The sequence below is a fragment of the Chelonia mydas genome, chromosome 10 (genome assembly GCF_015237465.2).
Source record: "Chelonia mydas isolate rCheMyd1 chromosome 10, rCheMyd1.pri.v2, whole genome shotgun sequence".
NCBI classification, from domain to species: domain Eukaryota; kingdom Metazoa; phylum Chordata; order Testudines; family Cheloniidae; genus Chelonia; species Chelonia mydas.
This window is the reverse complement of record NC_051250.2, coordinates 40,629,191-40,644,140: the sequence shown is the minus strand read 5'-3', so window position 1 is coordinate 40,644,140 and position 14,950 is coordinate 40,629,191. Positions and strand designations below refer to the sequence as shown.

General features: G+C 49.8%; 1 protein-coding gene across 4 annotated transcripts in view; it reads left to right on the top strand.

Annotated features, from left to right (window-relative positions):
• CD276 (CD276 molecule) overlaps positions 1–14,950 on the top strand; it is a 95,456-nt gene that overhangs the window by 56,518 nt on the left and 23,988 nt on the right. For all 4 annotated transcript variants that reach the window (XM_043524038.1, XM_007059911.4, XM_043524037.1 and 1 more), the window contains exon 5: positions 9,577–9,717. In XM_043524038.1, the coding sequence (XP_043379973.1) occupies positions 9,577–9,717 (141 nt within the window). The remainder of the gene's footprint in view (positions 1–9,576; positions 9,718–14,950) is intronic.

Sequence of the window (14,950 nt, the reverse complement as noted above, 5' to 3'; positions counted from 1 at the left end):
CACCAACACTGGGGGCTGAGGAGTATGGTAGTGTGGGGCTGCTTCTGCTGGGAGTTCTCCCTTGCCCCTATATGCTGCTGGAGAATCTGGCTCCTCGTCTCCATGTGCATCTCTACTCTGTCTGCAGTCCTGCCAGCTGCTTGTATGACAGACCTCCAAGGGACCCCTGGGAGCGAGGGGATGTGATGTGCATGGTTTGGTAGGTGGTGCTCTTCTCTCTGAGTCAGCATGGAGCTAGTGCCCAGCATGGCACCAGGGGGTGCTATGCTGCCAGAGATGCAGTCCCAGCTGAAATGGAAATAGGGGTCCTGACTGCTTGAGGTCATTAAAGATCCTATTAGTAAAGCCCCAGCATTCTGCATAGATCTCAACTCAGGCAGTTACATTCCACCAACCTAAATCACCTCAGTATGTTTCAATAGGTTAAGGTGTTTTTCACTCTTTTTCTTACACTGTTGTGCAGCTGTGAACTGTTAAAGAGTTGGTGTGTTCCACCCTAGAGGTAGCTGCAGTGATCCCTATGTGTTCCCCACAGAGCACACTGGGAGCCTTGGGGCTGTAAGATTACTGTTAAGTTCCACTAACATCCTAATAAGTAACTTCCTTGAGCAAATCCCTGCTATTCCTGGGCCACAAATATACCTATAATTACAGTAATCCTTCCAACCAGGAGCCTACCTTTTTCCAGTGTAACTCATGTCCTGGTGAAGTTCCTGGGTAGTTCCGTTCAGCTAATATGCTGGCAGTTTGATTCCCACAGGCTGTCAGGGGCACCACTGGATTGTTGATGGCTGATTGTTCAGTGTTGTTCCCTCCACTTGATGACTGAGCGAGGAGGAGGAGGGAGTTGAGAAAACAGATCATAAATATAAACAGGCCCAGTTTATTAAACACTGTTTATCGTACAGGAGGTTCTGTGCCGTAAGAGCATTGTTCAACTTAGCCACTTCCCTCTGAAAGTGTCTTGCTCTGCTGGCTCGATAAGTAAAGAATTGTCACAGCTGGGGCTGCCAAGGGAGCACAGTCAGGGCTCGCTCAAGGAGACTGGCAGCTGATAATACCAAGACTAGTTCCCCATACAGGCCACCACTTGCAGTGCCTGTGCCCTGGGCAGGTTGTCTGCAGTGGGGCTTACACCTGGGGTGTGGATGCTGGATCTTAAAGCGTGACCTTCTACTACTTGAGCCAAATCCGAGTTGTCAGCCTAGGCTGCAGCAGGCTTAACCTGTGTATGGGCCCGGCTAGAGGAGATAAGAGTGCCAAGCTGAGTGGGTGAGCAGGTTACACATGCGCCACTCCCTCCACCCAGCTGGATGAGACTGACTGGCTGCAAGACAGCCCAGGGCAGAGCAGCTCTTCTTACTGCAGCATGATGGGCACAGGCCAGGCCCAGGACACATGAAGCACGGATCATGACTGTGGTATTGTGAGCCTGAGGGACCTAAGGAGAGTGGCCACCGTCCGCAGCCCTTAGCCGAAGGAGGCCTGGCAAAGGAGAGCAGCAGTGCTGGGAGGGTTAGAGCCATCTGGGGCACGCAGAGTTCCTTGGTCGGCAGAGCTGTAACAGCCACACCTTCCCTCAGACCACGGGGCAGCACTAACCTTCCCCAGGGACTAGGGACCCCATCTGAAGGGGAGATAGGCAACAGTCCAACCAGACCCTCTGTTCCACCTGGGTCTCTCTTGTCCAGCCACGGGTTGTGCTGTGGCTCAGCCCTTTACTGCCCTGAGACATAATCGGTGCCCCTCAGCCCCCTCGATGAAATTCACCCAGCCCTACAGTCCTGCTTGGCACCCCTTTCCTCTCCAAAACACACAGTCCACCCATCCAGCTGTTGCTGCTGGGGGACACAACTCCTGAGGAAACGGGCGTGGGGGCGCAATTTGTGTGGTGTGCTTCACCTAGAGCGATGGGTCAGGCTGCTCTGGGGTGCAGACGGTGCTGGCTGCCCCACTGTCCCCTGCCGTCCCTGAAGAGGGAGCAGGGCTCAACCCCAGCTCTGGGAGGGCAGAGGGGAATGTTCATGTGGCTTTGCTCTTCCACCCTCCTCCTGTTTTCTTGGAGGAATCTTGCTCCCCTTCTCCTGGACTCCAGTCGTGTTCCCCTGCTCTGTGGTCAGCTCCCCTCCCCCTCTCATTAGTGCCTAGATAGTCCAGACTCTGGGGGGATTGGGGATGTTCATGCTCCATTTTAAAGAGGAAAGCAAGGAGAACGGAGTGAATTTGGTCTGGGAGTAGCCAGGCGTCCTGGGTTGGCTACTCGTCCTGGGTCATTTTCTGCCCTTTGTGTTCCTGCTGCATGATTGAACTACCCCAGCTACTCCATTGGTAAAAGGGGTGCTTGAAATCTCTGCCCAGTTCTGGCCCCGGGCAGAGCCGCTCCCATTGTATGCGACGGGACCCAGGTGGGTCCCAGGCTCCGTTTCGTGGAAGCTGAGCTGGCAGGAGAAGTTCGACTTCTCAGTAAAATACTTTATGGGCCTGTCTCAGTTGCGCAGGTGACTAGCTCGCAGCTGGGTTATAAAGGGCTTCCAATTGTCCTTGCTAGCTCTGCTTTTATAGCTGCCTTGGAGATCTTTATAACCTTGCACACTTACCGATAACATTAATTTAGTGCTTAATTATCCTTGGTACAGCACTTGCTGGGATGTGAAGGAGGGTCCCCGGTGGAGCATAAAGCTTTTGGCTAGATTCATGGCGCTCCTTCCAGCAAGCTGAGCACTGCTGTGCAGATGCTGGGCGGAGGATGGAGGACCAGGATTTCTTCCGTACAGACACAGCTAGTGCTAGGCACTGTCACTAGAGGAATAGAGGTGGTGGGCTCAGGTGGCACCAGGGAACTGCATTCCCCGGGCCCCAGACCTCTGCTGAATGTCCCAGGGGAACGCGTGGGGAGGGCAGTGACGGGTGAGCGCTAGACAACACTCCTTGCCGAGCACTAATGGAATCTTGTCCAGCTGTGGTAAGCTGTGATTTCGGTGTAGTTACACAGGTTGAGCATGGGAGTGATGCCGCGCTGACTAAGATCCAGCATATGTCCTCTGCCGGAGAAGGGTGGACGTGTACTGAAGAGCACTCGCTGAGATGGTCGTTCTGCTTACTGAGTCGATAAGTCTCAAGCTGGAGTGCTGTTGCCTCCTCTCAGCGCCAAACATACGTCTGTGGTGTCTGGCTTCAGTCTGGTACCTGAGTGTGGGGGGCCACATATCATTCCAATAGCTCCAGCCTGCTGCTTCTTGGCTTGGGTGGCAGAGCCTGCCGGGCAAAGTTCCCAGAATCCTGACCTGTGAAGAGAAAGAGGGAGGATACCGACTACTGTCCTCCTCAGGGTCCTGCTGTATAGGCTGGCCGAAGTGGATAAACTTATTTCAGGGAGCACCAGGTGGTGCTGTTATAGTTATCCAAGTCTTTTTCTTGTGAGAAAAAGTCTTGGAACATGCCTTGGGAAGACATGCTGTGGTGTTGCTAGATTTTGGTGAGGCGAGATTCTGAATAGAGTCAGTGTCTTGTGAAGAGGGAGCTGTGTGAGCGTCAGGAAAGATTTCTGTGTGCCTTGAGCTCTGAGAGTTAATTCCTGAGGCAGCATGGCCCTCTGGGAACCAAACATTGGTGCTGAGCTGAGATTCTGAGGGGCGGATGTACAGGTAAATAAAAAAATTACACTTAGAATTTACCCGGATTTCACATAACTGATTTCTCTTCTACTGAGAAGCTGATCTGCAAGATCCTGGACTCCTGCTGTCTACCACTCAGCTGAGGGCAATTCTAGGCTCAGAATGGAATATTTATAAGAATAAAGGGCACCACTGGTTGTGAAGAACATGTATCTTCCTAGACTTTCAGCGCTTCCTCTTAGAGCACTAAAGGAATGTGAGTGGATAGGGCTATAACTGCCCCAGTCATGCAATTTTCTATATGGGTTTGAACACCGCTGTTTATCGCTCTTTAATCCTCTCCCCATCCCCAGTAAGATTCGCAAACTCATTTCTTTTGAGTAAGGCCAACCTACTAAAGCAACTGTGCAGCTTGTTGGCTAACCCATTGCAGAGCTAGACGGAGTCCCAAGGCTTGTCTCCTTTGAACAGAACTTCCCAGATGAAAGTTCTCCTGCAATAAGACAGGCCATGGCAAATCTCTGGGCTCATGAAGTTGTGGGTGGCACCCTAATGGGGAGCAAGCTTCTATCTGCACTATGCAGACACATCCCCTTGACGCTGCTGTCCGGTCTGCCTGCCTCTAGGGTTCCACCCTCAGACTGCTCAGCCTGTACCCTGGATTCTCTCTCTGCAGACCCTGGACAACAGAATTCTATGTCTGGAAAGAAAGCTTGGTTGGTGCGTTCTCAGTAGAGCACACAACAGTGGGTTGTGTAACAGACTAGCTATTGAATCCATTGCCATTCATCATGTGCAGCTCACTTGAGGTTTCCCTTGGGAGTCGTGGTACTTTCCTAATGGAGTTGCCACCTCCATGTGTTTGTCCAATGGGCAAAATGATGATATGGCATTTACTCCCCCACATCCTGTGTCCAGTGCTCAAGTCCAGGATTCTCTTCTCCTCCAGCAGGCTCCGGGGCAGGACTCTGGGAATCAGAACTGCCCAGCGTTTTCTGTAGCTGGCTGGCAGCCCTTGCTCTGTGTCTCATGCATTTGATGTGTGTCCTGTCGTGCTGCTCTGGCATTGTACCCAGCTTTTTTTTCTCCTCCCTCCCAGCAGAGCAACCTTGCACCACAGAACTAATTGCTGGGCAAATTAGCATGTAAATGTAAACTCATTTGCTCCAGTTTTGTTTCCTGGGCAAGAGGGGTGTGTGTATGTGTAGGGGAGATGGGTGTTGGGTTTGCTTCAGGTCCTTAGTGGCGGCAGCAAAAGTAGCAGGCTTTCCTGTGGCAGGACCATACGTACATGTGTCCTATATACTCCACTCTCCTTTCTTCAGCAGCGGCCAGTGCCAGATACGTGCAAGCCACTGTAATTGACCTGCTTGTGCGATACCCTGCAGAGCCATGGGAAGAAATCCCTTCCTGATCCCTAAGGGCGATTGGCTGTTTCCCTGAAGCCTGAGGATTGAGGGGCCTTTTTGTTTTGAATCCCAGCTCATGTAACCAGAGGTACTCCTGTATTCTCATTCCTCAAACAAAATCCAGATCTCTTATGACCAAAGCTACTCCTGATGATCAAGGAATTTGAAGACAAAATGGATGAAAAAAAGAATCTGCCTATTTATTTACTACTTGGCTGCCTCTGAAGGACTGGTGCCCAGATCTGCATCTTCCTTTATTTAAAACAAACCCAGTGAGCTGTTTATTATTCAGGAGTAGCCCAAACACTTCCACTTTGTGTAACATCCCCATATCATGGGTTGTCAGCAGGCTTTGAACTTGGGACCTTTGGCACTATAAGCACAGGCCTCTGCTACCTGAGCTAAAAGAAAAACTTCGTTAGTTGGCACTAGTAGGCAGCTTTTTATCTTCTGTTTGGACCAGCTGCTAGAGGGAGCAATCCGCTTAGCCAACATATTACACAGGCTGTAGAGTTGCTACAGTATTTGGGCCAATGCTGTACCATAACAGCAGCTCTAGCTCAATTCCTCCCTTCCCCCCGTAGATCATAGAATTATAGAATATCAGGGTTGGAAGGGACCTCAGGAGGTCATCTAGTCCGATCCCCTACTCAAAGCAGGACCAAGCCCCAACTAAATCATCCCAGCCAGGGCTTTGTCAAGCCTGACCTTAAAAACTTAAAAGGAAGGAGATTCCACCACCTCCCTAGGTAACACATTCCAGTGTTTCACCACCCTCCTAGTGAAAAAGTTTTTCCTAATATCCAATCTAAACCTCCCCCACTGCAACTTGAGACCACACTCCTTGTTCTGTCATCTGCTACCATTGAGAACAGTCTAGAGCCATCCTCTTTGGAACCCCCTTTCAGGTAGTTGAAAGCAGCTATCCAATCCCCCCTCATTCTTCTCTTCCACAGACTAAACAATCCCAGTTCCCTCAGCCTCTCCTCAGAAGTCATGTGTTCCAGTCCCCTAATCATTTTTGTTGACCTCCGCTGGACGCTTTCCAATTTTTCCATATCCTTCTTGTAGTGTGGGGCCCAAAACTGGACACAGTACTCCAGATGAGGCCTCACCAATGTCGAATAGAGGGGAATGATCACGTCCCTCGATCTGCTGGCAGTTCCCCTACTTATACATCCCAAAATGCCATTGGCCTTCTTGGCAACAAGGGCACACTGTTGACTCATATCCAGCTTCTCGTCCATTGTAACCCCTAGGTCCTTTTCTGCAGAGCTGCTGCCGAGCCATTCGTCCCTAGTCTGTAGCGGTGCATGGGATTCTTCCGTCCTAAGTGCAGGACTCTACACTTGTCCTTGTTGAACCTCATCAGATTTCTTTTGGCCCAATCCTCTAATTTGTCTAGGGCCCTCTGTATCCTATCCCTATCCTCCAGCGTACCCTCTTCCCAGTTGAGTGTCATCTGCAAACTTGCTGAGGGTGCAATCCACACCATCCTCCAGATCATTAACGAAGATATTGAACAAAACCGGCCCTAGGACCGACCCTTGGGGCACTCCACTTGATACCGGCTGCCAACTAGACATGGAGCCATTGATCACTACCCGTTGAATCTGACAATCTAGCCAACTTTCTATCCACCTTGTAGTCCATTCGTCCAGCCCATACTTGCTGGCAAGAATCCTGTGGGAGACCGTGTCAAAAGCTTTGCTAAAGTCAAGGAACAACACGTCCATTGCTTTTGTGTATGCCCCAGCTTAGTTTCCGTGGCCAGATACCACCCCCAGCCCATGGGTGGCATGGGTGACCCACTGAGGTGCATGCCAGGACGTGCGTGAATACCTCTGAACCTGTGGTGGGAACGTGCCTTGCCTGCTCCTAGCACTCACTGCTGGAGTTAGATTGCAGGGGAAGGATGAAGCAGCACCTGAGTCTCCTCTCCAGACTCCTAACATGAGGCAGATCAGCATTTGATCTGAATGTATTAGTATAATTATTTAAAGGTTAATGAAGTGTTTTATGGAGTGACTCAACCGGCTGCTTTCCTGCCTTGCCTGCTGCATCCAGAACCATGGCAGAAGGTGGCAGTTAGAACATCCAAAGATCCAAATGGCCTGAGAGCACCACACGGTTCTACAGGTGCTGTTGAGATGGCTGAGAGGCTGCAGCTGGCCCAGTTTGACAAGCAGTCACCTGATCTACCACTAGCTAATCTAACTCTAAAGCCCCATCACCATGGGCACAAGGCCAAGGCACCCTGTAATAATACCTAGCTCTCACAAAGCCCTTTTCACCTGTAGATCTTGAGGGAGGTGAGAATCGGCTCCATTTATAGATGGCGAAACTGAGGTACAGAGCGGTGAAGCCTAAGTTCAGGCAGCAGGCCAGTGGCAGAGCTGGGACTAGAACCCAACTCTCCTGAGTGCTAGTTGATACTCTCTCCACTAGGCCATGCTGCCTCACTTAAAGCCCATTTCAGCCATACGGGATGGAATGAGGAAATTTAGCAGTTGTGAGAAGCATCTTTGCAGATGATTGCTGATGGTGAGGCACTTGTACCATATTCTAAATAATGGGACCAATCCTCACACTATCTTCCCCAGCAAACTTCAGCATAACATGCAGCATATCCCGTAGGATGCACTGCAGTCTCTCTTCCTCTGCTATGCTGAGAGCTAGAGTGTGTTCATCTAAATACTATTTAATGAACCCTGAAGAGAGAAAGTTAAACATATTAACCCAGTAGCATGAACTGTGGTTAAAGTACTGTCAGAGCAAACAGCTTTCCTCTATCTAATTTATACGGACACACATCTGCCCCTGCCGTCTCATCTTCACTCACCCTTAGGATAATTTAGGTCTTGGCTGTACCAGGAGCGACTCCCCCTTCTTGGTGTTAGCAGATTGGACCAATCCTGCTCTGAAGAGTTTTTAGCTGCAACCATAGGCAGGACCAACCCCCGGTCAGTACCAACAGCTGAGCCTGGCTTTGATCTCAGTTGTACATGCTTTTGTCTTTACGGTACTTTTGCAATTAAGCCATTTTCAGTATTAGTTCAGGCTACACCCACTGCTCAGGCAAATGGGGTTGAGCTAAGCTGGCAGGATGGAGTCTTTGGTACTTGGCTGGCCCCCATTACCATGTCATTGGAACACCTCATAAACTTTAGCATCCCTGGGAGGCAGGGCTGTTCTCATTGTACAGATGGGGAAACTGAGGCACAGAGAGAGAGTGACTTGCTCAGGGTCACACAGGATGATGATGGGAGAGCAGCAACTTGAACCCAGATCTCCAGATCTCCCTAACCACTGGGCCATCCTATCTCTCACATCGAGAACCCACTTTCCCTGCAACTAACTGGCGGGGCGCTTCATTCACCAGGGCTGCTGAGCCAACGCTTTTCAACATTATTAAACCCACGCAGATTTTCCTTTTGTGCTGAAGTTTATGGTTATAAGCAAATTATTTGTGATTATGCAAATTAGGCTGTTTCGCATAAAACATTACACCGAGGCTGCACAAAGCAGTGACGGAGAGAACTTAAAAACCAGGTGGTTTTGAATGGCTTTTTGAGAACCGCAGTTCTCACACAGTTTTTTTGTTTTTTGTTTTTTTTTATTGCTACATATATTTGGGAGTGACTCGTTCTCTCCTTTTGGCTTGGTTCAAGATCTCTTCGCTGAATGAGTCAGCTGCAGGCCTGGCGGCCATCCGCATTCTGTGTAATGTGTGCACCCATGACCCCATGGTGGGAGTGTTTTTCCACCAGTCATTGTGTTTGACTGAGGTAGTCTGAAATGCAAGTAACTGGCGGAGGAAGTCAGCCTACCCCACCTAAAACCCCCTCTGCTGTGGGGAGAGGAGACCCTCTGAACTGACTGCCTTTTTCCTTAGTACTCTTGGCATCAGCTAGCCTCGCCCCCTCATGGCAGAGCAGGGTAGGAATGGGTGATAAAATCAGACTCCCCCATATTTACCCCAAAGCCCCCATCACTCTATTTCTGAGGTGTCCCTAGCTGGGCTGGCCTACCGGAAGCAGGAGGTGCTGGAAGGCCGCCTGTTCTGGTCAGATTTCCCACTCTGCTCTGCACACTCAGAGACTCGGAGATGAACCCTGACTTAGGGCTGTGTCATCCCCACTGAGCCACCTCCACCTTTTTGCGGGCTGCCCATTGCCGCAGCAAGGGGGACTGCGGTAGCTCCAGAGCTCTGGGGGCCACTGAGATCCCCCCAGGCACTGGCCTGGGATCATCTCCCTTGATGCACTCAGGCATCGACTCAGTACATGCCTAACTCCAAGCACGTGAGTTGTCCCACTGAAGCCAGTGGCAGTGCTCCCCAGCTTGCCGTTCGGCGTGTGCTCTGGTACCTTGCTAATGGGGGAGGCACAGGACAAAGAGCCCCTCAGTGTCTCTGTCCCACCAAACGACCTTCCCATAGGAGGGGAGCAAGGAGCCAGGGCATAGCTTCTGGCATTCCTCTGGGATGTGCTCCCTTTCTCTCTGTAGCAGCAGCACTGACCATGGTGGCATTTCTGTTTTTCTCTCTGAAGGCCAGCACCTCACCTTCCCTGCCGTGGCTCTCTGGGTGACCGTGGGACTCGCTATCTGCATCTTGGGGCTACTGGGCGCCCTGGCTTATGTGTGCCGGAAGAAAATTCGCCAGAGCTGCAAGGAAGAGGAAGAGAATGCTGGTAAGGAGCCCAGAGCCTGGCGCGCGCGCGCGCGCTCTCTCTCTCTCTCTCGTGTGTGTGTGTGTGTGTGTGTGTGTGTGTGGCGGGGGCAAGGAGGGTGTGAATTCTCAGAGTCCGTCTGCTCCGAGCTCGGAGGGCCTGTCAAGGTTCTTAGCCTTAACAGTTAGTCCTGCCTCCCTTATAGAATATCAGGGTTGGAAGGGACCACAAGAGGTCATCTAGTCCAACCCCCTGCTCAAAGCAGGACCAATCCCCAGTTTTTGTCCCAGATCCCTAAATGGCCCCCTCAAGGATTGAACTCACAACCCTGGTTAAAGCAGGCTAATGCTCAAACCCCTGAGCTATCCCTCCCCCCTCGAAGACTTTTTGTAGATGTTCCAGGTGTTCTGCCCAGGAATCTGAAAATATGGCCACATCGTCAAGGTAGGCAACTGCATATTCTCCTAATCCCACTAGGAGACCATCTACAAGTCTTTGGAAGGTGGTGGGTGCATTCCGCAGCCCGAGAGGGAATACATTAAATTCATACAGCCCGACCTGTGTGGTGAAGGCTGACTTTTCCTTGGCGGATTCATCTAGCGGTACCCGCCAGTACCCCTTGGTTAAGTCCAAGGTACAGATGAACTGGGCCTGTCCCAGTTTCTCTAATAGTTCATCTGTGCGTGGCATTGGATAGTTGTCTGGGCGAGTTACTTTTTTGCATGGACTACCGTAACCTAAATGCTGTATCTCCCCATCTGGTTTGGGAACTAGAACCACTGGAGATGCCCATGCACTGCCAGAGGGGCGGATTACTCCCATCTGTAGCATATCCTGGATCTCCCGTCCTATAGCAGTTTTAGCTTGAGGAGACACCCGGTAAGGTTGGACTTTAGTTGGGTGAGTATTACCTGTGTCAATGGAGTGGTATGCCCATTCAGTCAGTCCTGGGGTGGCTGAGAACGTCGGCGCATAGCTAGTGCACAGCTCCCTGATCAGCTGTCGCTGCGTATGCCCAAGGGTCATGGAGAGGTTCACCTCTTCCACACCACCAGCACTTTTCCCTTCGTAGTAGACACCTTCAGGCTACTCAGCGTCATCTCCTCCCTGGGCTGTAAACTGACAAACCTTTAATTCTCTGGAACAAAAAGGCTTTAGAGAATTAATATGGTACATTAGGCTTTTGGTTGGAGGTGGGGAATGCTATGAGATAATTAACAGCTCCCAGGCGCTCCTGAACCATGAATGGCCCTTCCCACGACGCTTCCATTTTATGGGCCTGGAGTGCCTTTAAGACCATGACCTGGTCCCCTACTCTGAAGGAACGCTCTCTGGCATGTTTATCATACCAGGCTTTTTGCTCTTTTTGAGCATCCTGTAGGTTTTCTTTAGCAAGGGCTAAAGAGGTTCAGACGGTGTTTTGTAGGTTGGTTACAAAGTCCAGAATGTTAATTCCTGGAGAAGGTGTAAACCCCTCCCATTGCTTCTTCACCAACTGTAATGGCCCCTTAACCTCGTGGTCATATACAAGTTCAAATGGTGAAAACCCTAAACTGGAATGTGGTACAGCTCTGTAGGCAAAGAGCAACTGCTGCAACACTAGGTCCTAATCATTGGAGTGCTTATTTACGAATTTACGTATCATGGCCCCCAAAGTTCCATTAAACTTCTCCATCATGCCGTTTGTTTGATGGTGGTAAGGAGTGGCAACCAAGTGATTTACCCCATGAGCTTCCCAAAGGCTTTCCATAGTTCCTGCCAGGAAATTAGTTCCTGCATTTGTGAGGATGTCGGAGGGCCAACCTACCCTGGCAAAAATGTCTGCTAGTGCCTGGCACACACTTTTAGCCCTGGTGTTGTTTAGAGCTACTGCTTCCAGCCATCGGGTGGCAAAATCCGTGAAAGTCAGTTTGTACTGCTTCCCTCTAAGTGTCTCTTTTGGAAAAGGACCCAGAATATCCACTGCTACTCGCTGAAATGGAACTTCAATGATGGGGAGTGGCTGGAGAGGGGCTTTGACCTGGTCTTGGGGTTTTCCCACTCTTTGGCGTACCTCACAAGTCCGGACATAGGTAGAAACGTCCTTGCCCATTCCCTCCCAGTGGAATGACCTCCCCAAACGGTCTTTGGTCCTGTTCACCCCAGCATGGCCACTAGGATGATCATGGGCTACGCTCAAGAGCTTGACCCGGTACTTAGTTGGAACTACCAACTGTCTCTGAGGATGCCAGTCTTCCTGGTGTCTACCAGAAAGAGTTTCCTTGTATAAAAGTCCTCTTTCTACAACAAACCTGGATCGATTAGAAGAGCTGAGAGGTGGTGGGTTGCTCCATGCCACCGCCAAGCTCTCTGGAGGCTTTCATCTGCTTCCTGTTCGGTCTGGTGTAGGGTTATCGGCTGCTGCCGGTTCAGGTTTGGTGGGGCCCTCTGGGGTTGGGGTTGCAAGTACTGGATTCAGTGCTGGCAATGGGTCTGGTGCTGGTTGTTCCGCCGGTTCCGGTTCTGGGACTGGCTCTGTCTGTGTCTCTGGGACTGGATCATCACCGGATCCATCACCTCTGACCGGGTCCTGGTAGAAGTTTCCGGAACAGAGCTAGGCGTGACAGCTTGTTTAGCCTGGCTGCGGGTGACCATTCCCACCCTCTTGGCTCACTTCACATGATTGGCCAAGTCTTCCCCCAACAGCATGGGGAGGGGATAATCATCATAGACTACAAAAGTCCACATTCCTGACAAGCCCTTATACTGGACAGGCAACTTGGCTGTAGGCAAATTGAAAGAGTTGGACTTGAAAGGTTGAATTATCACTTGGATCTCTGGGTCGATTAAATTTGGGTCCACTAAGGAAGCATGGATAGCTGACACTTGTGCTCCGGTGTCCCTCCACACGGTGACCTTCTTCCCGCCTACCCTCACAGTTTCCCTCTGCTCCAAGGGTATCTGGGAGGTATCTGGGCCTGAGGACCTCTGGTGTGATTCCAGTGCAATGAACTGTAATCTGTTGGGGTTCTTGGGGCAGTTGGCCTTCACATGCCCAGGCTCGTTACATTTAAAACATCGTCCAGCTGACAGATCACTGGGGCGAGGTGGGTTGCTGGAGAACGGTGTGGCGGAACGATAAGGTGTCTGGAGGGTTCCTTGGGGGGTAGCTGGGGCCTTGGGCTGCCCCCAGTAGTAGGGTGTGGTCTGAGATTGTCCGTTCTGGTATCCGCTCCAACTGCGACCAGTTTTTTTCTTTTCTGCCACCTCCACCCATTTGGCTCCAATCTCCCCTGCCTCGATTACAGTTTTGGGCTTCCCATCTAGGATGTATCTTTCTATTTCCTCAGGAACACCCTCTAAGAACTGCTCCATTTGCATTAGGAAGGGCAAATCTTCTGGAGATTTAACACTTGCTCCCAATATCTAAGCATCCCAATGTTTCCCAATGTGGTAGGCATGTCGGGTAAATGACACGTCTGGTTTCCACCTTAGGGCTCTGATCCGCCGACGGGAATGCTCGGGTGTTAGCCCCATTCTGACTCTCGCCTTGGTTTTAAACAGTTCATACTTGTTCATGTGTTCCTTAGGCATTTCAGCCGCCACCTCAGCTAAGGGTCCACTGAGCTGCGGCCTCAGCTCTACCATGTATTGGTCTGTAGAGATGCTATACCCAAGGCAGGCCCTTTTGAAGTTTTACAAGAAGGCCTTGGTATCATCTCCTGCCTTGTAGGTGGGGAACTTCCTGGGATGTGAAATGGTAGCTGGAGAAGGATTGCTATTCTGCTGAGCCTTTGCCTTCTCTATCTCCAGGGTATGCTTCCTCTCTTTTTCCTTTTCCTCCATTTCTTTTTCCTTTGCTTCCATAGCTCTCCTGTGGGCAGCCTCTTTGGCTGTTTCTGTTTGGGGCTCTGTCATGTTTGCCTCTCTGTTTTTAACTAACTTTACACCCTAGAGTTAGAAATAAAACAAACAAAAAACTTGGCTTGTAAAATTTTGCTGTGTTGTAACCAGATACCTATGTTCTCTGACGGTGATTGTCAGCCTACAGAAAAATCCTTAAAAAAACCCCTAACACCTTTGTATCCAGGCAAATAGACAGAAAACCCCTCTAGTTGCTCTTAGGTAAAAAAAAAATCTTCTTCAGGTCTGTGAAGACTTGTGAATTTCCCTGCAGGAGGTTAACTACCCTGCCTTTTGGTAGAGAAAACTCCAGCTCACAAAAGACAATTCCCTTTTGTCTCTGCTCTGGACCCCAAGCAGAGACCAAAAAAAACTCTTAACTGCTTTCAACTGAAAACCTGCTTCCAGCAGACCAAAGGAAAAAAAAAATCCCTTTTTAAAATCTGTGCTTCTTGTTCAAAAAATCTCAAATTGATCTCAAAATGATTTCAAGTTAATCCCACTGCTTCCACCATGTCAAGGTTCCTTCCCCACTCTGAACTCTAGGATACAGATGTGGGGACCTGCATGAAAAACCCCTAAGCTTATTTTTACCAGCTTAGGTTAAAACTTCCCCCAGGTACAAACTATTTTACCTTTTGCCCTTAGATGCTTGGTGGTGGCAGCAATAAAGTCCAACAAATATATAACAGGGAAAGAGCCCACTTGGAAACGTCTTTCCAATTTGCATAGGTGAACACAGACCCAAACCCTTGGATCTTAAGAACAATGAAAAAGCAATCAGGTTCTTAAAAGAAGAATTTTAATTGAAGAAAAAGTAAAAGAATCACCTCTGTAAAATCAGGATGGTAAATACCTTACAGAGTAATCAGATTCAAAACATTGAGAGTCCCTCTAGGCAAAACCTTAAGTTACAAAAAGATACACAAAAAGGAATATACATTCCATTCAGCACAGCTTATTTTATCAGCCATTTAAACAAAACAGAATCTAAGGCATATCCAGCTAGATTACTTACTAAGTTCTAAGACTCCATTCCTTTCTGTTCCTGACAAAAGCCTCACACAGACAAAGAGAACCTTTGTTTCCCCCACCCCTCCAGCTTTGAAAGTATCTTGTCTCCTCATTGGTCATTTTGGTCAGGTGCTAGCGAGGTTATCCTAGCTTCTTAACCCTTTACAGGTGAAAGGGTTTTTCCTCTGGCCAGGAGGGATTTTAAAGGTGTTTACCTTCCCTTTATATTTATGACAGGGCCCGATTCAGGGTAGCACTTATGCACGGGCTTGAGTCCCTCTGAATTCAATGGGCTCAGCAACTCTGCCGCTGGGGAGATGTAGGCAGTTTCCACTCCCTTTGTCCCGGCATGCTTGAA